This window comes from Corvus hawaiiensis, chromosome 4 (genome assembly GCF_020740725.1).
Source record: "Corvus hawaiiensis isolate bCorHaw1 chromosome 4, bCorHaw1.pri.cur, whole genome shotgun sequence".
NCBI classification, from domain to species: Eukaryota; Metazoa; Chordata; class Aves; order Passeriformes; family Corvidae; genus Corvus; species Corvus hawaiiensis.
The window spans coordinates 1,856,881-1,880,083 of NC_063216.1; the positions used below are offsets into that span (position 1 = coordinate 1,856,881).

General features: G+C 44.7%; 1 protein-coding gene across 2 annotated transcripts; it reads left to right on the forward strand.

The window, feature by feature from the left end:
* The first annotated feature begins 1,131 nt into the window (after positions 1-1,131).
* On the forward strand, positions 1,132-23,144 carry IL17RA (interleukin 17 receptor A). 2 transcript variants are annotated; one of them, XM_048301249.1, is made up of 13 exons: positions 1,132-1,248; positions 9,482-9,506; positions 11,364-11,510; positions 12,348-12,472; positions 13,476-13,602; positions 15,010-15,057; positions 15,145-15,302; positions 16,513-16,590; positions 17,031-17,106; positions 17,190-17,204; positions 18,422-18,523; positions 19,580-19,621; positions 20,226-23,144. In XM_048301249.1, the coding sequence occupies exons 1-13, from the start codon at positions 1,135-1,137 to the stop codon at positions 21,728-21,730; spliced, it is 2,562 nt and encodes an 853-aa protein (XP_048157206.1). In that variant the 5' UTR covers positions 1,132-1,134; the 3' UTR covers positions 21,731-23,144. The 2 variants fall into 2 exon arrangements, with proteins under 2 accessions (XP_048157206.1, XP_048157207.1); XM_048301250.1 differs by lacking the exon at positions 9,482-9,506 and having other exon boundaries at positions 1,192-1,248.
* Positions 23,145-23,203: the final 59 nt, after the last annotated feature.

Here is a 23,203-nt window from a genome sequence, read left to right on the forward strand (position 1 = left end):
AATGGTTTTTTTCAGTTACACATGTATATATACTTTTCCCTGACTTGCACACACTTGCAGTTCCCTTGTCAGAACTGCAGGCTTTGCTGCTACTATTAAATAGTGGTGGCACAAAATGTTAAAACCCAGGAGGTGATGAAAACCTGTGGATGTTGTCAGTGCAGGGCAGAAGGAATGGCAGAAGGAACGGCAGAAGGATCACAAACAGAAACCTCGTTATCTGCACACTCAGACTGGCCACCAGTTAGACATTTGCCACCACAAAACCATACGAAACCGCTGTGCTCACAGGTGTTGGTCAAAGCCCAGCAAAGGGCTCAGCTTTGCTGGAAAACTCCCTGAGCTGGCAACTCGGCTGAGTTACAGCTCTGTGTGAGACCTTGAGGTGAAAACTATGGCAAAGAACAGGTGAAAGTGGCTGTGGGTGTGCTGCAGTGTGAAAACAGTGCGAAACCTGTGAGACAGCTGAAATGGGGTGAGCATCAGGAACGAGTAACAGGTTTGCACAGCCCCACAACTGGAAAAGCAGAGCACACACCTGTAATGCTTTTAGTTCAGCGGCTGCAGAGCGCTGCTGATGCCAGTTTTTAATGCTCACGGCATTTACCCGAAGCCAGAGGCGTGCACTGGGAGTTCCACCTCAACACGAGAAAGAACTTCTTTACGGTCAGGCTGGCAGAGCCCTGGAACAGCTGCCCAGGGAGGCCCTGGAGTCTCCCTCCCTGGAGACATTCCAAACCCACCTGGACGCGTTCCTGTGTCACCTGCTCCAGGTGACCCTGCCTGGGCAGGGGGTTGGACGGGACGATCCCCAGAGGTCCCTTCCAACCCTGGCGATTCTGTGATGAGCACGCAGACCTCGGGACCCTCCCGCTGCCTGGCGAACAGGAAGACGACCCCCAGGTAGCAGCAGGTTTGGCTCTTTAACCCCAGCCTCTGCCCACGGACAGCGCTGTCCCCGGCGGGGAGGAGCCGTTCGGGGCTCCCGCGGCCCAGCACAGGCCCAGCCCCGCTCCCGCCGGCCCCACACGGCGGGCGGGCCCCGCTCCGCGCCGCCCCGGCCCCTCCTCAGGTGCGGCCGGCGCCGCCCCGCCCGGCCCGAGCCCGGAAGCGCCGGGCGGCGGTGCGGGGGCGATGGCGGGCGTGGGGCTGCGGCTGCCGCTGCTGCTCCTGCTGGCCTGGCCGCCCGCTGTCACGGCCCTGCGGCTGCTGCTGGACGCCGCGCCGCCCTTCACCTGCTCGCAGCCGGTAAGCGGCGCCGGGAGCGGCGGGCCCGGGCGGGCGCCGGGAGGCTGGGACGGGGGAGCTGCGGGGCGGGCGGTGTGGCTGCCCGGGGAGCGCTCGCTCCCTGGCGGAGGCTGGGCGCGGGGAGCGCTGCGAGCCCCGCCGGCTTCCCCGGGCCGGGGGATGGCTGCCGAGAAGCGCCTGTCACGGACACCGCCGGGCGGCCGCGGCTGAGGCGTGCTGGAAGCGCCCGGAGTCCCGGAGCAGGATGTGAGTCTTTGCTAAGAGCTGACGTTGCCCAATGTCCTAAAAGTTTTAACTCGCTCCTTGCGGCTGAGGGTTCTTCAGGAGAACGCGGGGAAATAAGGATTACATGTACCCGGGGTTTTGGAACAGCTAGATTTTGGTTGCCTTTTCTCCCTGTGAAACTGGCCAGACAGGAGCTGCCAATGTGGTGTCTCTGTAAAAAGCGAACCAACCAGCCCGAGCGAACTTTGGCAGCCCGGAGTATGAACTCGGGCTGGTCGCTCTCTCTGGTGGTTTTTGAGGATTGTTTTGGATTTGTTTTGTTGGTCGCTTTTTTTGTTTTGGAGGGGTTTTTTTTGTCTCAGATACATGTAAAGAGTGTGTAGTAAGGGGAAGAGATCTGCTTTTGCTTTTTAATTCTGTTAACAATAGCAGTGAGACGGGAAAATGGGCAGCTGTCTGCTAAGCTGGACAGCTTTACGTGCCATGGTGTACTTTCAGCAGTCTGGCAAAGGCAAATAGGTACAGCTATAGACAAAAACGTGCCCTTTGGGATGAAAGCTTCTATAATCTTTTTCTGTACACATTTTCTATCTTTTGTCTAGTCTGACACCTCTCCTAATGTTTGACTATATCCTTAGCCCTGTTTTACCTGACCTCTGCTCTGCTGCCTTCTCTCTTATTTAAAGAGACCCTAAGAAAACAGACCAGTTCTGCAGTTTTACTTTAGGCTGGACATTGTAGAATTACGAAATGTAAAGCCTTGGCAAAGGAAAAATTACAATATTGCTTAGGCATCTCACATAACCATGATATCCCAAACGTTGTTAGTCACAGAGATTGACAGTAATATGTTGAAGAGTCTCTGTAAGTCCTTGGCTGCTTGGGCTCTGACTGACTTTGTCTTGCTGCCTGTACCTCTGTTTTTTAGGAAATGTGACCACAGTAGCTGGGCGAGGGGCTCACCAGAACATCACCAACTTTCACAGAGAAGCTTTGTTGCCCCCCCTCTCTGGTGTGCACACAGAGCAGTGAATGTACAGACAGGGCTGCTACACTGGCCTTTTCTATCAAAAAGACAATTTCTAAAGTGCAGATAGACTTACAAAAAAGGAATCCACTTAAGCCCGGGAGCAGCCTCTTTAAGCAGTTGTGAAGCTGCTGACACACGTAGGAAAAAGCACCAGCTTCTGAAGCTGTGACAGTTGAAAACAGTTCCCCCTTCCCTTTCTGTGGGTTGCACTGTTTTCAGAGGATGATTCAGTAACCCTCCCAATGCGTGACTGTGGTGTGGTTCAAAAGCAAAGCTGCTGCTGCGCAGGGTGGGTGAGATTCACTTCCTTTGTCTAACCCACCGCGCTCAGGCTGCTGTTGCTGAGCTTTGGAGCAGGTCAGGGTGAGCCACGACGGCTTCCTCAGCAAAACTCTCATGTGGCAGAGGCTGTTTGGGAGATGAAGTGGTGGAGGGAAAGTGTCATATGTGGTGTCAGTAGACACCTGAAAGTAAAATTAAATGCTTGTTAACAGCTCATCTTATTAAAATGCCAACAAATGCACTTAATGGGCCTCATTCACCACTACTCCATCAAACATGCTCAGCTGTAGGGCTGAATAGCATAGCTGCAAATACAGTTCCTATCAGTAGCTGTCATCTGCAGTGGCTTTTTTCCTATGTGCAGGGCAAAAACATCCCACAGCTTAAATACCCATCTGTTTTTTCACCATCGAGTGTTAAATCACTGTGTTCAGTCATTGTGCTGTAACAGTTTTGAGACATGGCATGCCTGGGTGTCCTGGAGGAATGCAGCGTTTATAACCCTGCTATCTTTGAGCGGCTGGATAGCTGTACATGTCTCTGAAATTTATCTTGCCAGCTTGATTCAGTGGAAGTCTCTGGAGAAGAATTGGTGTAGCATCTCTTATGAAGACGAGCCGTGGTGGTGCATGTGAGGAAGACTTTTCCCTGGTCTCCTTTGCAAATGTGTTCTCTCATTCCCTTCTGTGGCATCTTTCTGCTGTGTAGGATGTTAACATAATCACACTGAGTGCTGTTAAGGTATTTTGAACTCCTTGGCATGAAAAGGATTACTGATCAAAACTACTGAACTTCATCATAAAAAGGGTTACTGATCAAAACTAAGAAAATATGATAAAGACAACTTTAGAACTGATTGTTATGAAGAAAATTTAACTTTTGAATTTGGATTTGATTTTTCTGAGAATTTATATGAGGGCAAAACAAAAAGTTAGAAACAGTAGAGAAAAAGGCTTTAAAAGATTAAAACAATTTTGTAAAAGATGCTGGCTTCCTAGCAGCCTTACACAAATCATCCTTCAGCATTTATTCCTGTAATGTGTTCATGTGCTGATCTCTGCTTCTTTTTACTAAGGAGCTGGAAAAGGGAAACTGCAGTAAACTTCAAATCATCCAAGCCTCAGAAGATACACAGAATGGTTCAAAGGTGAAAGGCAGATTTTGGGAAGCTGGAGTCCTTCCCATTCAGCAGCCACTCTTTAAAGGAAAACTGGACCCTTGCCCGGCTCACAGTGGTTTTTTGTAGTTACCAGAGCATCCTGCTGGGAAATCTTTGCCTCCCATTACTTTAATTGAATTGTTATGGGGTGGTGCTGTTAATCAGTTTCCCAGGTTTTTTTCATTCAGATCCATATGATTCTCCACAGCGTATGGTCTGTTGTTTTTAATGTCAAAAGCGAAACAAAAATCATTTTAAAAGACTGAAAGAAACAGTTTCTTAGCTTTCTGTGAAAATACAGCAAGTAAACATGAAGAGTTGACTGTGCCTGTCCTGCTGATAATAGTTTCAGCATCACCTCAGAATCAACTTCTCATATTTATGCCTCCCATGTCTGTAGCTTTGCTTGTTGGGCCAGTTGGCAAGTGAGCCCCACACAGCCACCTACTCACTCCCTCACCACTGGGATGGGGGAGAGAATCAGAAGGGTAAAAGTGAGAAAACTCATGGGTTGAGACAAAGTTTAATAGGGAAAGCAAAAGCTGCACACACAAGCAAAGAGAAGCCAGGTGTTCATTCACCACTTCCTATGGGCAGGTAAGTGGATCTCCACTCCACCATGGACTCATCCACAGTCCCTTCAGGTCCAGTTCACCCAGGAGTTCCAGCCTGTCCAGTACAGCAGTGGTGCTCTGGCCATTTCCCAGCCTAGGTGCATCACCTCTGCTGTTACCAGAATGTTCCAGGTGCTGCAGAGTGGTGGGATGAGCAGCACTGCAAAGCAGTGGAAGCAAAACCAGCCACTAACAAGCACCAGACTCCCATGTACAGGTGAGCCCCATGGCAAGCACAGGAACCTGTCAATGGCTACCAGAATAACATCTCTAAATTTGACCTGGCACATTCCTGTCTGCTCTGTTGTTCTCTCAAACCCTTCAATCCCCATGGTGGGTGCCAAAAAGGACTGTTGTGGTTTAACCCCAGCTGACAACTATGCACACATCTGCTCACTTACTCCCCCACCAGTGGGATGGGTGAGAGAATCAGAAAGGTGAAAGTGAGAAAAGTTGTGGGTTGAGATAAAGACCATTTAATAAGTAAAGCAAAAGCCATGTCTGCAAGCAAAGGAAAACAAGTTGTTTTTCACCACTTCCCATGGGTAGGCAGGTGTTCAGCTGCCTCCAGGACAGCAGGGATCCATCATGCATAACAATGACTCTTGAGGACAAGCACCATCACTCTGAACTTCCCCCTCTTCATCTTTCTTCCCCCAACTTTATATGCTGATCTTGATGCCTTACGGTATGGAATATCCCTGTGGGTACCTGGGGTCAGCAATCCCAGGTATGTCCACTCCTGACTCCTGCACCCCCAGCCTTCTGGCTGGCAGGGCTATTACAGCAGCAGAAAAGGCCTGTGCAAGCCCTGCTCAGCAATAACAAAAACATCTCTCTGTTACCAGCACTGTTTCCAGCCCAAATCCGAAACACCCATACCAGCTACTGTGAAGAAAATCAACTCTATTCCAGCCCAAACCAGCACACTCAAGTAGGGAAACTAGGTGAAATACTTCTGCTATGCAGAGCTTTGTTAATGTACTCTGGATGAGCCAATGCATCAGATAAGGTTTTGGGTTGGTTGGACCTTTACAAGGGAAAACCAACAAGTATTCCCTCAGGTGCTGAGGAGGTAGCCAGTTGACTTACTTTGCTGCAAACCCAACTGGTCTTTTTCTCTACTTTCTTCTTGGCTTTTGAATGTCATTGTCTGGAGTTACATTTCTTGGTATGAAAGTGTGGCCTCAGCTGCAGCCCAGACCTGTTCACCTGGGTATGCTACAAAAAAGAGGTGATGGTTTTCAGGGCAAAGCCTTTCTAGGACTTGCCTTTCCTTGAACTTCTTATACCTCTGCCTGCACTGTGGCTTTATCTTCACCTATCTTTGCTTCCTTATGCCAATAGTGAGGACCTCCCGTGTGGATGAGTTGTTCTTCAAGGCATTTTCAGCTCTTGGGTCATCCCTGTAGTCCTTTGGGGACTGGGAAGGGAGTGTGCCGAGAAGTTAATTGGTGCAGGCTACCTTGTGCTGGGAGAATCATTCCCCTCTTCTTGTGGTAGACCTGCTAAGTGCTTGACTACCTGATGGCAGCTTAAAACACTTCAGCATAGTCAGCTGCACATGCAAAAGTTGGTGTCACAGCAGGTAAACAGGTTAGAAAGAACACACGTGTAGGTAGTCCCTTGAAAGTCCTGAGCGGGGCTGGGGCATGGCGATGCACCAGATAAAATACTGTTGTTTCTCCCCATAGAAACCCAGCGTTGAAAAGGTAAGAAAGGCTTTAATTACCAAGTGTTGGTTCTGAATCCTCATTAACAGATGGATGGCTCCTCGTTTAGCTCTGGAGTTTTTAATGAATGTTAGAAAGGGCACCACAGCCTCATCAAAGCTGGGAACATCCTTGTGAGCACTTCACCTGGAATAATAGACCTGCAGGAAGAGAGGATCCATTTGTAAGCTGTAATGAATCAATATTCATGTTGATCATTAAACAAAAAAGGGGAAATGCAGCATTTCCTCACTTAACCATGTGTTGTCAGCTAAGAAGCAGAACACCAGCACTCAAATGAAAGCAGATGTTGCTGCTCTTCAGACTAATAATGCCTTATATTTTTTTATAAGGGCTTTATCGTGATGCCATTTACAATAATTACTGATAACTGCAACAGAACGAGGACAAAATGACTGAATATTAAGTGATAGGCTTGAACAGAGATCACTACATTAGAAAAAAACCCTATGGGTAGTAACCAGTTATTTTTGTTTCCTCTTGAGGGTTCATCCCAGAGCAGCTCGGCCCCACACAGCCACTTGCTCTTTGCCCTCAGTGGAAAGCACCGTAGCAGCTGCTGTGAAGAAAATTAACTCCATCTCAGACAAAACCACTGCACCTTTTTACATGAGGGGCTTTGTCAGGCCACATAATTTACCTTAAAAAGTCTGATTAAGTGTCTGAAGTGTTAGGAGTAATTTTTTTTCATAGCTTAATCTGCTCTTCCGTACTGGTATTCACAATTTACGTTGTTCTCTTTTTCAGGGATTGTAGTTAGCTGGTTTGGGTCTGGTTTAATCAGCGTTTGCTTCCTTGCTTTCCATTTCTTTTTTTTTTTTTCCCCAATAATAAAGGATTTAGGTTGCAGGTGCTACGTGACAGTGTCCTGCAGTGGCAGGGAGGGAAAGGAAACCTGCTCTGGGATGTACCAAGTTGCAATAACATTTCTGTTAACTGTACTTGTAACCGGTTTTTTCAAGTATGACAGGATCTAAATACTTAGTGGAGGATTTATCTGTACATTTGTCTGCAATAATTAGGTCCAGTATAATTGTGAATGTGCAGTTCAGACTAAATTGGTATTTATGTGCCAAAATATTTGTTCTGACTGTGGGATGTTGCCTTAGTCCTAACAGGGCACCAAAGATGATTTCATTTTGGAAAACAGAACATGGCTATCTGGCTGCTGAGAAAACCATTCCTCAGCAAAGTTCAGTTCTCAGGCAAAATGCCATGTAGATTTGGGTACGCTTAGAAGTTCAGGGTAGCCCATAAGGCAGATTCCATCCTTGGAGCTGATTGAAATGTTCCCTAAACAATCATAAAGTTGGTTAACATTACACAACTTGGGTGTCGCACTGAATCTTTTTCAGTATACCTCTATCTTGAGGGCATTTGTGGTGCAGTAATTGGAGTGTGGATGTGTTTCTTGTGAAGGTTGGATTTGTACCTGTATGTATTGTTGTGACTCGTGTAGCAAAAGCCTGGAAGAGATTCTCAGCTTTTATTTTTTATATAAGCATGAGGAGCTTAATGCCAAATCTTCCTGCTTTCGCTCCAGGTTTGCAGGAACCCAGATACATGAGCTGAAGTGTGAGCATTAATCTCTGAAGTATTTCCTTCATAGTCAGTAGAACTCCGCCCATGTTTGAAATTGGTTGCTCAGCTCGTGTGGTACTCGATCTCACCGAACTTTATACTTCGTATTTCCCTCAAAAAACAGAAAGGTTATTAATTGATGTGATGTTTTGCCTCTGCTAGGACTGCTCTAAAGGCAGGATGTAATTCTGTCCTGTCATAAGCAGACAAAAGCCAGCACAGCTATGAAAAAGCAGTGCCCACCTTCCTCTTCAGAGCTGGTGGTTTGTTGCCAAGCAGGAGCAGAAGGGCAGAAGATCTGGTTCACAGATTCTGGACTTTGCTTCCCTTTCAGGCCATATTCAGGTGCCTGCCTGGTGCCAGCTCAGGGCAGGCTGCAGTGCTGGGCTTAAGGGAAGGGAGGTTGAGGGCTGTGCCTCTGGCAGTGATGCTGTGTAATGCCAGCTCAGTGTCTATGAAACTTTAGCTTTTTGTGCCATGGGTGTTCACTACCAAAAAGGCACAGTTGGCTTTTTCAAGCAACCATCCCTAAAAATGTAAGTATACCCTTGGATGCTAAGCCCCAAATACACTTGGAGCTGACCGTAGGAAGTTGTGGAGTTTAAAAACCCAACTGCCTTCCCCCCTCCACTGAAATGAATTATATGATGGCAATAGTATGACAGTAATATCCAGCTTTATTCATCAGGGCATAGGAAATGAGTGAGAGGAAACCTAGCCCTCATTTTGATTTATATGTCAGCGACTTCAGGCTTCCTTCTCACTGGGATTTTGCATCACACTAACCAAGCAAGCTGACATGCTTCTTCCTGGTGACCATGGGGTCTTCCAGTATCAACAAAACATAACTTGGAGAAGCCAGGCAGAGCCCACAAAACTTCTAGTTGCTTCTTTATGATCAGGGCATCTTTATTCTTAATAAGAAAGCGCCTAATTCTGATTAATTGTTTTTTCCTTAATGGGTTGCCTCTCAAATACATTGCTTGAAAATAGAATCGCCCTCAGTGTCAAGCCTTGCTGCAGAGGGCTTGTGCTCCTGGGCTGATGGGCTTAAGCTCAGAGGAGACCTCACCACTCTCTACAAGTACCTGAAAGGAGGCTGGAGCCAGGTGGGGGTCGGGCTCTGCTCCCAGGCAACAGCGACAGAACAAGAGGACATAGCCTCAAGCTGCACCACAGGAGGTTTAGGTTGGACATTAGGAAGAAGTTCTTCACAGAAAGGTGACTGGACATTGGAATGCCAGGGAGTTGCCTCGGGCTGCCCAGGGAGCTGGTGGAGTCACCATCCCTGGAGGTGTTCGAGGAGAAACTGGACGGGCACTCAGTTGACACGATGGCGTTTGGTCACAGGTTGGACTGGATGATCTCAGAGGTCTTTTCCAATTGAATCTGTCATTCTGTGATACTGATGTCACATAAGTTGTGCACACGTTTCATGCCCTGAGTCCCTGGATTTTTGATCAACACCTTAGTCCGGTGTTTCCATCATGGTTCATTCTTCCAATTTGTGTGTGTCACTGAAGTGGTTTTTTCTGCCTCTCTCCCAACACTGAGCAAGTTACTGTCAATTTTATTCTGAGAGTAACATTCTTGTTTTTTTCCCCCACAGGATTTAAACTGTCTCGTAAGAAGTAGTAAGTAATTTTTTTCTTTGTTGCAGTTTTCTCATCAGATCATGCTCTTTTCTTCTATTTTTTTCCTTTTCTTTTCTTTTCTTTTTTTAGCTGGGTTCATACAGCATGTTTTTCCTGCTAGAATCAGATGGCTGTAAAGGGAAACACTGCTATCATGCCTTGCTTTGGGAGTTTCCAGTTTGATCCATTATAAGCTCCAGCTAGAAGAGGAATGGAAAGTTATGTCTTTTTTGGGACAGAGTTTGGGGGGTAGGCAGTGGCATGAGTAGAACCCAACCCAACTTGTTTAGTTTCTATTTAAAGCTGGGATCGTCAGTTTTTAAAGAAATGGGAATTTTAGGACAAGTTTGCCAGTAAATGTTCATTACAAGCCATTATGATAGTACTTGATGAAAAAATAGTGTATGAACTAGAATTTAAAAAGGGGCATAGACGGGTGCAGTTGAGAGTAATTAGTGTAAATTATTGGGTGTAAGGGGTCAAGTCTTAGCAATGACATGCATCTGAATGACTTTAACATAATTATGGGTAACGTTCTGAAAAATGTTCTTGAAAACCAGAAAATGTTCTGTAGGTGTCCATTTGGTACCTGGAGGCAACTGGGCAGTGCTGCAGAGCTCCTTGGCTTTTCCTTGCAGCCCTTGTTCTAAGCAGGCTCATTCCTGCCTCGGTGCCCAACCCTGTGTCATACTGGCACAAGTGCTTTTGTAGCCAGTAGTATTTTTTGTAGTGTTTCTGTTTGACTTGCCAGATCAGGGAGACGACTGTGCTGAAAATAACCAGATTTAAAACTTCTTTGGCAAGAGAGGGCTTGGGTGGGATCAGGTTGGACCATATTTCCCACTGGCACACAGCCATTGGAATACAGCTTGACAACACGGCTGAGCCAAACTGCAGCACCATCATTAAAATGCTGCCTAATTTGAATATTTGGTTTAAATTCTGCCTTATGGCTCTTGTTTTTCTGCTCATGGGGAAATCTATATTTTTTTTTTTAGTGTTTAGTACACTCTTTGCTGAAAGGTACTTTATTCTTGTCAGGCTTTTTATAGATATTTTTTGGTAGAATGAGCATTTGAGGATTGTCTAATTACTCCTAAGCCTAAAACCATACTGTTACATGAAGGGATACTGCCCACTTTCCACTATTCCATCACAGATCCAGCAAAATAGACCCAAAGTGTGCTGGGGCAGGGGGAGGGGGCTGACTGTGCTATTTTTAACATTCTCTGGTAAGTCAAATGTCTTACAAAAGCCTAAGTAGATCATGTCTGTCTTATGCCTGTCGTACTTGATTTCACTTTCTGATAACGTTACAGGACCAGTTGACCTAACACTGTGTTGACAAGCATAGTTTATTTTTCTGTCCAGGGAGCTCATTAATTTAGACAAGGCATAACAGGCAGTTGTTGGAAGCTGAATTCAGATGTATATTCAAATTTGAGGAAAAGCAGTTTGTAGACCCAAGGTAATTAACTATTGGAACAATTTTCCTGGGTATCTGACAGATTTCTTATGACTGGGAGGCTGGAAATTAGTACTAACATAGGTCTGTTTCAGCAGAAGGTTGAAGGAGATACTGAATAAACTTACTTGACCTGTTTAGCCTGTCTGCATTGATTGTGATAAGTACTAAGGGATTTTAAGGAAAAGAGGAAGTTACTAGAATAAGTTCAGACCATTCCAGGCAGTTTACAGAGTAAATTTTCCATGCTGAAAACTGCCTTTCTGAGCTGGAAGCAGTCTGTCACCCAGTTTTCCCCTCAGAGTAACCCTGACCCAAAGAGCAGACCATAATTGCAATTAAGCAGAGCTTCCTCAGCCCCACTCTAAGTGTGGTTTTCATTTGCTGGACAGGCACCTGCATGGAGTCGAGCTGGCTGAAGGTTCCTGCGTGGACTCCTTCTGCTCCAAGCAGTCTCCACGTTTCTTCGGATGTTTTCCGTCGGGAGGATGGAAAACTGCTCCCTGTGCTTCAGATAGAGTGGAAAGTGGCCACGGATGGTAAGTGGTGGTTGTTTAATTTGAGCATGGAGCAGATGAAGTAGGTGTGATCTAGTAAAGACAGCAAGGAGAATTATGACTTCAAGTCATGAAAGCAGGTCTTTGAAATTTGACAGGTTGTCTGCTTAATTTTGTTTGTTTGGCGGGTGTAATCTCATCTTTGTGTGCCTTGATAAAGGAATAATTGTCTCATTGTTGGAGCCTAAATGACTGCCAGTAAGTCCGGTTTTCTCACTCTCCAAATACCTCTGATTTTTTTGTCTGTAAATGATGCTTCCCTTGCATACTCATGTCCAAAGTTTAAGACAGAACTGAACACATTCATTTCTTCCTTCTGCAGGGCCTGTGTCTGAGGGCTGTAGAGTTACAGTCTCTAGCTATGGTAGTGTAGAAGCAGGTGTGACTCAGGCAGCCCAGTCATTTCCCTCAGCTGTGCTTGTAAACTCTCTCGCTGGCACCGTGTGTACCAAAATAAAGGCGTGTTTGCTTTGGCTCCCAAACTGCACCAAGCAGCTTGGAGAGGCAGAGCTGAACACGACACTGCATCCGTGGAGGTGCCAGGGTGTGTGGAGAATGCAGTCTCCTTCTCCTTTGCTCCTTCATTTGCATGGATGTAGCTTTGCCATGTGGGCAGCCTTTAGGCTGAGAGTTCTGTTAGTCAACCCTGCATGCCCACTTTTCCACGGCCAGTTATCTTTGTGTTGGGATCCTCAGCGCCTCAAAGGAGTAAGACTGTGGCAAGACTAGGCACAGTGGGGCTCTCTGTGGGGGCTGCAGCCTCTGCATGTGCAGAGGAGAGGAAAAGATGAACATGTCCCTCTGTCCCTGTGCCTGCAGCCAGCATCCGCTGTCTGGAAGGGGCGGAGCTCGCCGTGATGCAAGTGAGCAGCAATCAGCAGATCTGTGCCCAGTTTGACTTCCAGAACAATTTGCCTCTTCAGGTCCGTCCAGATGGAGGCCGGGTGAGTGCTAAGGGCTCCAAATTCCGTTTTCTAGTCCCTGGGTTTGTTTCTGCTTTCACTGTCCTATGGCAAGGTTATTGATTAAAAAGTACAGACTGCTTAGAGTCTGTATTGGGCTCGAGATCTGCTGTCATTTCCCATTTCTCTTTCACTCTTCCTACCCTTCAGGTTTTAAGAATTGTTGCTCTTAGTACCTAGCATGTGTCATCACTCTGGATGTTGCTTAAAGCAAATAGTTGTAGGGGGTTTTGCATTCTGCTTGAGAGCGTGACATTTTATAGCTTTTTAAACTCAGCTCTTCCTATTGCTTCCACTTCTTTCTTGTACTCTCTTGTTGTGGAGGAAAGCACCATGGTCCTTCAGCTTACACTCCTCCTAGGAAACTCATCAGAAAAGTGCTGAGCATCCACAACAGTAAGGAATATAAACAATAAGGAGTTCATTCCTTACCACACAGAATTTGGTCATAGTTAGCTTACCACTTACCACATACCACTGGCCTAGGAGCCAATGGCTCTTCCAGAATTTGCACAGGATTGCTGATGCAGAAAATGTTACAGATTTAAGAAAATATGTATGGAATAGCCAGGTACAGAACTACATATGTATAAATGCAATTCTAAATGCTTAGCACTTGCACAGTGCTGCAAAATTCATCCTAGACTGAAGTTTCCATCTTGAAACTGCGTATTTTATTCTAATCTCCTTTCAGTTCAGCATGTAGTTTGGTGGAAACTCCACACAGTGGTTTGGCATAGAACTGTTGTCTCAGCTCAAAGATCCTAAGAAAAATCTAATTCCAAACAGAACAATTGAGTCAGACGAAGGGGGGATGGGTATATTTAATACACTTGAGTTCTAATTTTTTATAGTCAAGCTTCAGTAAAAGGGTTATATGGGATGAGGGAGCACCGTGGGACAGGGCCAGGTCAGCTGTTAATTTCAGTGCCTTTAAAGAGCAACATTGTCCTTTAAAGTCCTTGTGGATGTGTTTTGTTTTCAGTGGAATTTCACTTTTGACCGTTTTGAAGTGGAACCTGGCCAGACTTACCAAGTGACCGTGTATCACCTGCCCAAACTGGGGGTAAATGGAGACTACAATTGCAAGTCCACGTCTCTCACAATACCTGGTAAGAGGTGATTTAGTTCACTTAGGCCTTGAGTTTAGGAATGCAGTGGTTTGTGGACCTGGGGCAGGAATGTGGTGGTTTGTGGGCCTGACATCGCTGCTGCTTTTACTTAATTTAAAATCTTTCAAAGTTGCCCCTCTGCTTGTGGCAGCTGGAAGTACAGGCCAGAATTTCCAAATCATAGGTTTGCCTTCTAGTATTAAATCTTAGGTGTGTGAAGTTCAATTTCAAAGGTACAGCTAGGTATAATTTACCAAGAAACTTGGTAGTGCTGAGTGCTTGACCCTTTCTTGTATATGTGAAAATTTTCCTATTGCTAAAAGAGTTTTTATTGTTTTCCCCAAGGTTGCTGAGCATCTGCAGTGCTCTCTGCCTTCACTAACTACTTCATAAATATTTGTTGCTTAGTACAGAGCTTGAAAACTGGTTCTTAACTTTTTTCTTAACTTGCTTGTAGTTGTCAGCCTGACTTTGTAGTTATAAAATGGCAAAGTGTGGAGCGTGTCAGTCAATGTGAGCTGGAAAAGGAGAGGGAGCACTTCATTTTCAGCCCTCTTATCCTTTCTTATGCCTTTTCACACTAAGAACTTCCTGCCTTTTATCCTCCACTGTTCTTCAGAAACCTAATTCATGCTGTCAAGCTCAGGAGTTGCAGAGAGCTTTGCTGATTGGAGCTTACACATGAATTACGGAGACACTGTAAATTTGTAAACTTTGTAAAGTTCAAATTGATAACTTTGGAAGTTGGAAATTTGAGATATGCGGTTTTATCTCAACTGTCTAAGGAAGGAGTTGTTCCTTTTCCTTTGTCCAAACCCTGGAGAAGGGCATAATTTAAGGCTGAGAGTTGTAAATCCCACACTGCTAACTGTTGAATATGTGACTCTGGATTTGACTCTGAAGGAAGTCCCAAAAAGCAGGGCCAATCTGTTAAATAAAGCGAATTAGAAATGTGGAAGAGTGTTTTGGGATTAAGAAAGATTCCAGCCTCCTAATTTTCCTGTGTCAGAATGCCTCTGGAGGAATCTATTGCTGAGGTGTGATTACAAGGTGTGGGGATGAAGATGAAGTTTTAATTCCACTATTGTGACCCTTTCTGCACCAGTGTTACATCAGCAAGCGTTCTCAGATACTGCTGCACTATTAAGTGTTTTTAGTCTCGTTAATTTTCTCTGTTCTGAGAAGAAAAAGAAGAACAAAACCCACCATGACATCAGTGAAGGGACTGGTTTATTCACTGGAAACCAATACTGTTCTTCTACAGAATTTTGCCACTGCTTTGGAACAAAGGTGCCTACTCATTTAGGAGAGCTTGGTTAGGTGTCTGGCTTCTGATAAGAAAATGTGGGTTTTTTCCTAAATGGAAGTACAATGTTTCTGACTAGCTACTGATGGTCTTTCTTGCAGACTGCAGGGATTCTCTGATGAAAAGAACCATCCCATGTATAAAGACAGGTAACAATTTTGGAGTCGCGTAGACGTGGGCGCTCTGTTGGAATATTTGACAGTTGAGAAACCTGGGAATATCTGCCCCACTTCCAGGTAGCTTGTGGGAACCCAGGATCCGGGGTGAAAGTCTGGATGATACAACTGTGCTCGTGAGCTTCAACCCATGGATGGAGCCAGCCCAATACCGAATTCATGTGGCCAGTTACCTGAACGAGAAGAAGTGCAAAATGATCACACGGGACTTCACTGGGGTAATTAATTGCCTTCCCAGGTCATACCTTCTCTGGGGATTTAGGCAAACATCTTAAATGCTTGCTAAAGCAGGACGTTTGAACAACAATTTTCAAGGGATCGTTTTTATAGATTTTTAATTGTCTTTGGAAAGAGGAATTTGGTGGATAAAAGATCAAAAAAGAGGTTTTATAATGCATGAAGCAGCCTATAAACATCTGCAAAGTCAAATTTTATATCTGACTATCTGGGCTTTATTACCTTTTTCAAGCCAGTGCCTAGGGAGCTAAGACTCAGGAAGCTAACCAAAACTGAGGTGCAAAGTTTCAATAAATCTTTGAAGTATTTTATCAAATATGATCACAGGAAGGTGTTAATTAAATTTTTTAGATAAAGAACAAGTGATTTAATAACAGATGCTTCATTCAAGCTGAGAATCAGTTTCTGTGGTTCTTGCAGTCTGTGTTGCTGAGAAGCTCCAAGTGTCCAGACTGTCTTCCAATATAAGAAATGTTTTCCTTCAGGCATCTGAGGGAGGAGAAATACTGAATATTTGGAACCACTCTCTACCCTTCCTTGGGTGAGGGCAGATATATTGGCATGCAGTTTGTTTAATCTATCTGTCCCTTAACACTTAAAACCCTTAGTACTGCATGCACTGATCTGTTTAAGTTGTTACTGACACAGATGGGACAGCTGTGTGAGTATTCCCCTGGTAGAGGGGAACACACCTCATTTTGGAGTTTGTATCTGCTAATCACTGTGAAAAATTAGATTATCATGATACTGATTGTGTACAGCAGGTAGCAAGGGCGACTTACTTGCCTGTTCTAGTGTCAGAAGCAGCAGTGTTGACAGCTGCTTCTAATTAAACAAGGAAGCTTGTTAATGTTTACACATTACAAAGCTGAAGACATCTACATTGTTAAGAAATTAAGTTCAGCTCCTTTGAAGTTATACAGTGTACATCCCTAATTGTTTCCTGTTACCTGTGCAATCTTAGCCTGCTGTTTTAATTGTATTACCATGTCTGTCACACAGGACACCTGTAGTGATGGTAGCCAGATCCTTTACCCATTTTGTTCTCTGTGGGCTTCCTGTTCAAAGGAAAAAAAATAGCAGCTTCTGCTTCTTTGGACCCCTCTGTGTTGTCATGTCAACTTCTCTTCTTTTTTTCCTCTTTCATCCAGTTTTCTTCTTTCCCTTTTAACTTGCATCTGATTTCTGCAGGATGGACTACAACAGCAAGTGAATGTCACAATCAAAATAGAGAATAACATAAAAGCTTGCTGCAGCTACAAAATACAGGTGGGACCACACTGTTGTCCCTGTGTCCTTCCTTCACAAACAAGGCAGTGAGCACCTGAGGATTGTTAGGGGTTTTTTTCACAGCATTTTGTTCTGAGATTGGCTAATCTGTAATTACCTGCATCAGGGAAATACTATGGCTGAATGGCTGAAAGAATTTTTATATAGGTATTCTCTGTAGTCAGTGGCTTTTCCTTAGTATAGGACTGCCAAGTCAGAAATTATGGGAGTGAGAATGGCAAATGTGCAACCTCAGGAGCTCACAGTCTTCTTCATGTGTAGTGTAAGAATTCTTGATTAATATTGTTTTCTGAAGGGCAATGGGAATTCTGTGTCTCTGTGCTAAAATAGAAGGAATGTTGAGGCAGGGAGAAAGTAAATCAGGGAATAAAATTTCTTGTAAGAATAACTTCTGTTTTCTGAATTCATTTCAACTGCAGATTCAGCCATTTTTTGCGAACTGTAGCACAGACTGTCTGAGACACTCTGCTTTCATCCCATGTGAACCAGTTCCAAGTGAGAACCACTTTTCTGTAAATTAGATTCCATTGTCTTACAGATGAGAACTGAAGTTTTAACATAACTCTTGTCTTTTGCAGGTACAGAACCATCAGGTAAGAAGTTCTTCCAATACCCTGAGACTCTTTTTGCTGCTCTTTTCTTGTTGTGTGGAATAAGAAATGATCCTTCCTGGGAATGAGCTAACAGGCAGGAAATGTCCCTGTTGAAAATGTTATATTATTTGAAAATAGTACCATGGATGATGGTATACGAACTGTAACAACCATATTGGGAACCCACCAAAGCTCCCACTGAAACCTCAGAGGATGTGAAGATAAGAACGTGGCAACCACTTGGTAACAAACCAACAAAGAGCAAGGAGACCTCAGACCCCAATAATGCTCTTTATCTGGACTGTCACATGAGGAATGGGGAGTTCAGGTCATAAGGGTTTCACTGCCCAGGGATTTCTTTGTTCAGGGTCCCTCTTTTGAGCCAACCAAGCTCAACCAGCCAAGTATCATAATCAATATGTGCCAATAAATCTGTCTGATGGAGATGAGAGCTCAGTGTCTAAAATTTAACAGTCCCCTTGTAACACTGAGTTCAGAATTAATTGTGCTAAGAATGACTTCACCATGATTTAATGAGGCAAGTATTTGTATGCAGTGTGAACCTTGGAGCAGTTTTTTTAGAGACACTTCACTTGCATGGGATTCTTTGAGAAGCAGTTTTGACAAGAAGAGTCTTAATATAAAATACTTTCTGTCACTTTGCTCAGTGTTAAAAAATTTGCATAATACAAAGCAGCTTTTGGAGAGAATAGCTTGCATATATTCATTTTTATGAATGTCAAGATAACTTGTGCATAATGATTTGACATCTTTGTTTTTGGCTGCAACACCTGTAAGGATCTGCTTTGCTCAAGATAAAAAAAAAAACCAAAAAACCACCTGTAAACTGAAATTCATGACCCAAAATGGTGATTTTTTTTAAATATTTTTTGAGTTGGATTACATGAACAGGCAGGACATGGGCGGCATGCCTGTCAAAGCTGGGTAAACATTGCTATTTAGAGGAAGGTTCTTGATCTGTGTTTTCAGTGTGCTGCACATATGGTTCTTTGTGTGGAGCAGGTTTATGGTGCATAGCAGCATCATGAGAGCAGGGATGGGTTTGGAGAAGTTACTGTGTTTTTTAAGGAGGAAGTACTGGTCTACCCAGCACAGCCAGGGTCCTCCTCCCTTGGCCTGTGCTGCTCAAGAACCTTCTGCTCTCTAGTGAAACTCTTTGTGTAAGGCAGTGTCTGAGGAGTGTTTCTGTTTTGCAGATGATATGATGATATGGCTGTACTGGTGTATCACTGGCATCTGTGTGTTACTGGTGGGGTCAGTCATTACAGGTGTGCTGTGTATGACTAAAAAACGAGCAGGTAAGACTCATACCAGGCAGGAGGAGAAAATCCAGTGCTAAAGAATACTTTTTCCTCCTTCTGTATCTATTCCTGTTGCTCTTTTGTCCCTTGCTGTTCTGATGCCTTGCCACTGAGATAATGCCTATGAAAACACCTTCTTCTCTTTTACATTGTAAGACCTGCAATGTCCTAATACCATCCACTGGATAAGTAAAGCCTTACACAGGTTATCCTGTCTGATACTCCATGTTCATAGCACTTCAGAGCTCATGAGGGGATAAAGGAATCTTGTAGTTCAGCTCTTTGTTTCCTGCAGATTGCTGCAGATATCTTTGCAGTTATTTTTCTCCTGCATTGCATAAGAGTGTTGCAGAACAGAAGCTTCCTGTTTGTCCACACTTTAGTCTTCCCCCTGATCCCCAAAGTCTCTGCAAAATTAATTTTATACTATTTTGAGATTAGATATGGTTTTTAAATTAAAATGGGAGGAAAAAGAATACAGGACATAGAGATTGAGATCAAGCACATGGGAAAACTGGGTACTTAAGGGCTAACTCCTGGTCTTCTGTGCTGCAGCCATGAGGCAGTAATCACAGGGAAGCTGTGTCACTCACTGCTTGTTTTGCTTTCTTTTTACATGAGAGGGAGAATTGGTAATCTTTTGTAAAATTTCTTAACATCAAACTTGTCTATATGATGTTGCTAGGGACGTTTTAGTCACCTCTTCAGAAAAGCTTCTTAAGAAAAGGACATATTTTGAAAAGCCCCTTCTCCTTAAGGAGAGATAGTTGGGGGTTCTTTACTTGAGACTGCCTGGATTTGGGGGAGATGGTGAAAGTTCATTTTAAGTGCTTTCTGTCACCTCTCAAAGAAAAAATGTAGCAAGAACTGGCTGTAGAAGAGTATTCATTCAGTATGTTTTTTTATTAGGCTTGTCCCTCCCTACGGCTTTATCTCCCTACGCAGTGAAAGATTATTATTTTTGTTTAACCTAAGCTGTGGAAGGTGGTGTGATTTTAAGCATTTAATCTTACTTCATGTTTTCAGAACTGACAGTGACTTTGTCTCTTCCAGGACGCTGGCAAGGGAAGTGCAGCCACAACGATTTGCAAGCTGGTAAGATGCCACCTGTGTTTTATCAAGCACCTGTCATGCATTCTGCAGGTCTCACACAGTTGCCTAGAAGGGGCTTTTGTAGCCTTTAACTACTCTATAGATGCTTCCTGAAACCAAAAGATAGCCTTAGGATCTTCCTGTTTAGCTAAAAGAAGGTTTGTATATGGAATTTGAAATGCCACATTTGTCAGATGGGAGGTAATTGCTTTGGAATGTGGTGAGACTTTTGACCCAGCTGAGGCTGCACTAGCAGAAGAACATTTGCTGATCATCTAGGCCATAGCAATAGGAGACTGGTTTGGGGTGGTACACTCAGCTCTCCACCAGAGAATACAGCAATATTTGCAAACCTCTTGAAGCTGGTGTAGTGTTTTTGTGAGGTGGAAGTCGATGAATCATCTGGACATTATTATAAATCACAGCTTCACTGTGTCTGTACTTTCATATTAAATTTACACAATGAGATGTTGTCCACATACGTTGCCAAAAACAGCATTAAAACTTAAAAGTTTTATTCATACCCTCCTATGCTGATTAGTGCTGACTCACCCCATTGCAGTTTGGGGAATGTGGCTGTAATTAATGCTTTTCTGTCTTCCATCAGCACCAGACACCGAGCTCTCCCTGCCGCCCTTGAAGCCCCGGAAAGTTTGGATTGTGTACTCTGCTGATCACCTGCTCTACGTGGACGTGGTGCTGAAGTTTGCCGAGTTCCTGATGACAGTCTGTGGCACTGCTGTAGCCCTGGATCTTCTGGAGGACCACCACATCTCGGAGCTGGGGCCGCTACCCTGGCTCACGCGGCAGAAGAAGGAAATGGAGGAGCTGTCCTCAAAGATCATCATCCTGTGTTCTCGGGGCACCCAGGCCAAGTGGCAGGCCATGCTCGGGAGTGAGCCTGTGTGTCTCAAGCAGGATCTGCAAAAGCCAGTGGGAGACCTGTTCACCCCAGCCTTGAATCTGATCCTGCCAGATTTCAAGAAGCCAGCCTGTTTTGGAATGTACATAGTCTGCTACTTCGAGGGAATAAGTAGCGAGAGAGATATACCTGATCTGTTCAATGTCACATCCAGGTACCAACTGATGGACAAGTTTGAGGATATTTATTTCCGCATTCAGGATCTGGAGAAGTTTGAACCTGGGCGGATCCATCGAATCCCGGAAATCACGGCCGAGAATTACATCGATACTCCCAGTGGGAGGAAGCTGAAAGAGGCCATAGAGAAGTTCAAGAACTGGCAGACTGAGCACCCAGACTGGTTTGAGAGTGAAACCATCTGCTTGGATAGTGATGAAGAGTTGCATTCCCTAAACAGAGAGAGCCAGGTGGATTCACTGCTGAGTGAGCCAGGAGGAATTGTGAAACACCAGCTGCACCTACGTGAGCCTGACCCCAGCTGCTGTTACGTCATCAACCTCCACATGCATGAAGGCCAAAGTACAGGCTGTAAACTGCAGCCTCAGCTTAATCCATGTGGGGATCCAAATTCCCAGACTGTGGTCCTTCCTGTGGATGTTCCTCGAGTTCAGGTAGTGGAGCCGGTCTCTTCCTTGGAAGACAGAAATATTCTCAGTCATCATGTGCTGAGCAATGAGGACTGCATGGAAGGAGCTCCTCTTCTGGAGATGAGCTTTCCAATGAGGAATAACCTCATCCTCCATGAGGACTCTGAGGTTTCAGCAGTAGCTGACCAGAGTCCTGCAAACCTCTCAGATGACCTGAGTGACCATCTGAATGGACTCATGTACCCTCTTTATCAACAGAGGGTCATTCCTTCAGAGCCGTATCTCTGCCAGGGGGAGGCTGACAAGCAGCACCAGCTGGTCTTTGATGACCAGTGCAATGACCAAAGACAGTCAGTGCAGTCAGACCAGGGCTACATCTCCAGATGCTCCCCTCTGCCTCCTGAGGACCTTCTAGAGGAGGAGGAGGAAGAGGAGGAGGAGGATCAGGAACAACAGGTGGACTTCCGTGAGCTCTCTCCAGAGGTCTTGGACAGTCTAAAGAGCCTCCAAAAGAAACTGTTTTACCAGGACATTCAGAGGAGCTCCAGCTGGAACTATCCAGCAGAGGTGATGGACACTGACCAATCTTTGGAGGAGTGTTAGGCTCTGCCTGGGACCTGCTCTATTTGATATAGAGGGATGGGAGGTGGTCCCATGCAGAGTAGTACTGAGACTGCATTTCCAACACCATCCTTGTCCTTGTATTCTAAATGACTAAGTGGTGGGATCTTCCTGTGTGCTGCTGGGATGCAGCACTGCCCAGCAGAGGTGCAGTGTTGCTTCCAGGCTCTGTGGAAAGAAGCCATGAATGTTGGCCACCCGTGTGAAAGAACAGGCAGTGGTTCTGTTCCTTGGGGAAAGGCATTACACTGAATTCTCACTGATGGATGGCAGAAAAATTACTATGGCTCATCCACTCGTGCCTTCACAATGCCCTCCAGCTGTGCTGATTCTATTGCACTGGATAAAAGTCACAGGCAGGGTTTAGAAGATAGGTTTAGATAACATGGTAAAATTTGCATTGCCATTTTAATACGCATTTTAAACATTTGGTTGTAAATACTGCGTTAAAGATGCGTGCCTTGAATTTCAGCTGGATTAGGGCTGTCTCTACCTGGTTGATACATGTGCCTGGAGTTTTTTTTGTTCCCCCTCATCATTCATTTGCAGCTGCAGTTCCATGGTCATTTCAGAAATCAAGTGGAGTAACTGAGAATAAGTGGGATAAACATTTGAATTGAAAGTCTCCATAACTCTCCCTGCCTCCCTACTGGGAGGTGTGTGCTTGAAAACCAGCAACAGCAGGGAGGGGGAAGAGGAGACCAGAAAATGGAATTTGGGCTTGTTACACAGTTTTAAGAAATGTGGGGCTGAATACAGCATCACAGAATCGGGGGAATCTGGGGTATTCTGTGACACACTGCTGCAGTGCTGTTTGCTTTTGGGTGTCTTAGCACCAGGAAGATGTGAACTGAAGATATAGATAGTGACACACAAGGAAATGAAGGACTATTTTGGAGGAGAAAAAAGTGTAGCCTCAGCAGATGCTGTTTCAGAGTGGAAATTATATCTGAGTTAGGGGAGGCTGAGCGAGAGCGACTGCGAGATGTGCTTGTGTGGGCTTAAGCTCAAGCACAGGTTGTTATCCACAGTGAAATACTGAACAGACTACAGGGTTCATCTTCCAGGAGCACTGATGGTAACTCTGTCAGTCCCAGCAGTTTTTTAGAATAGGCTGGATGCACTAGAAGTTATTCCCTGCAAGTGATGGCATGTTGGCCCTTGTAGCGCTGGCTGGGTGCCAGACTAGTTGAGGCTGGCATTTACCCTGTTTCTTATCACTGTTTCTGCAGCCCACTGGGTAACAACCTGTGAGGTGGAAATACATCCAGGCCTTTCTGCTTTGTCGTCTTCCCGTCCATCTAAGTTTACTTGTCAAAAAATCTTACAATAATTTTATCTCAGCTTTTTTTAAAATCTGATGTCTCAGAAAAGAATCTCTTCTTTTGACTTGCAATTTATTTTGATTGTGTATATTTTATAATTTTATTCGTGTCTAACCTGTGGGGTATTTTT

What these genes read in the sequence shown, in the direction of transcription:
- IL17RA (XM_048301249.1), top strand. Translation starts at nt 1,135, where the DNA reads ATGGCGGGCGTGGGGCTGCGGCTGCCGCTGCTGCTCCTGCTGGCCTGG. An exon ending in GTGGAAAGTGGCCACGGATG is followed by an intron (nt 11,511 to 12,347) that starts GTAAGTGGTGGT and finishes CTGTGCCTGCAG; the next exon opens with CCAGCATCCGCTGTCTGGAA. An exon ending in GCTGCAGCTACAAAATACAG is followed by an intron (nt 16,591 to 17,030) that starts GTGGGACCACAC and finishes TTTCAACTGCAG; the next exon opens with ATTCAGCCATTTTTTGCGAA.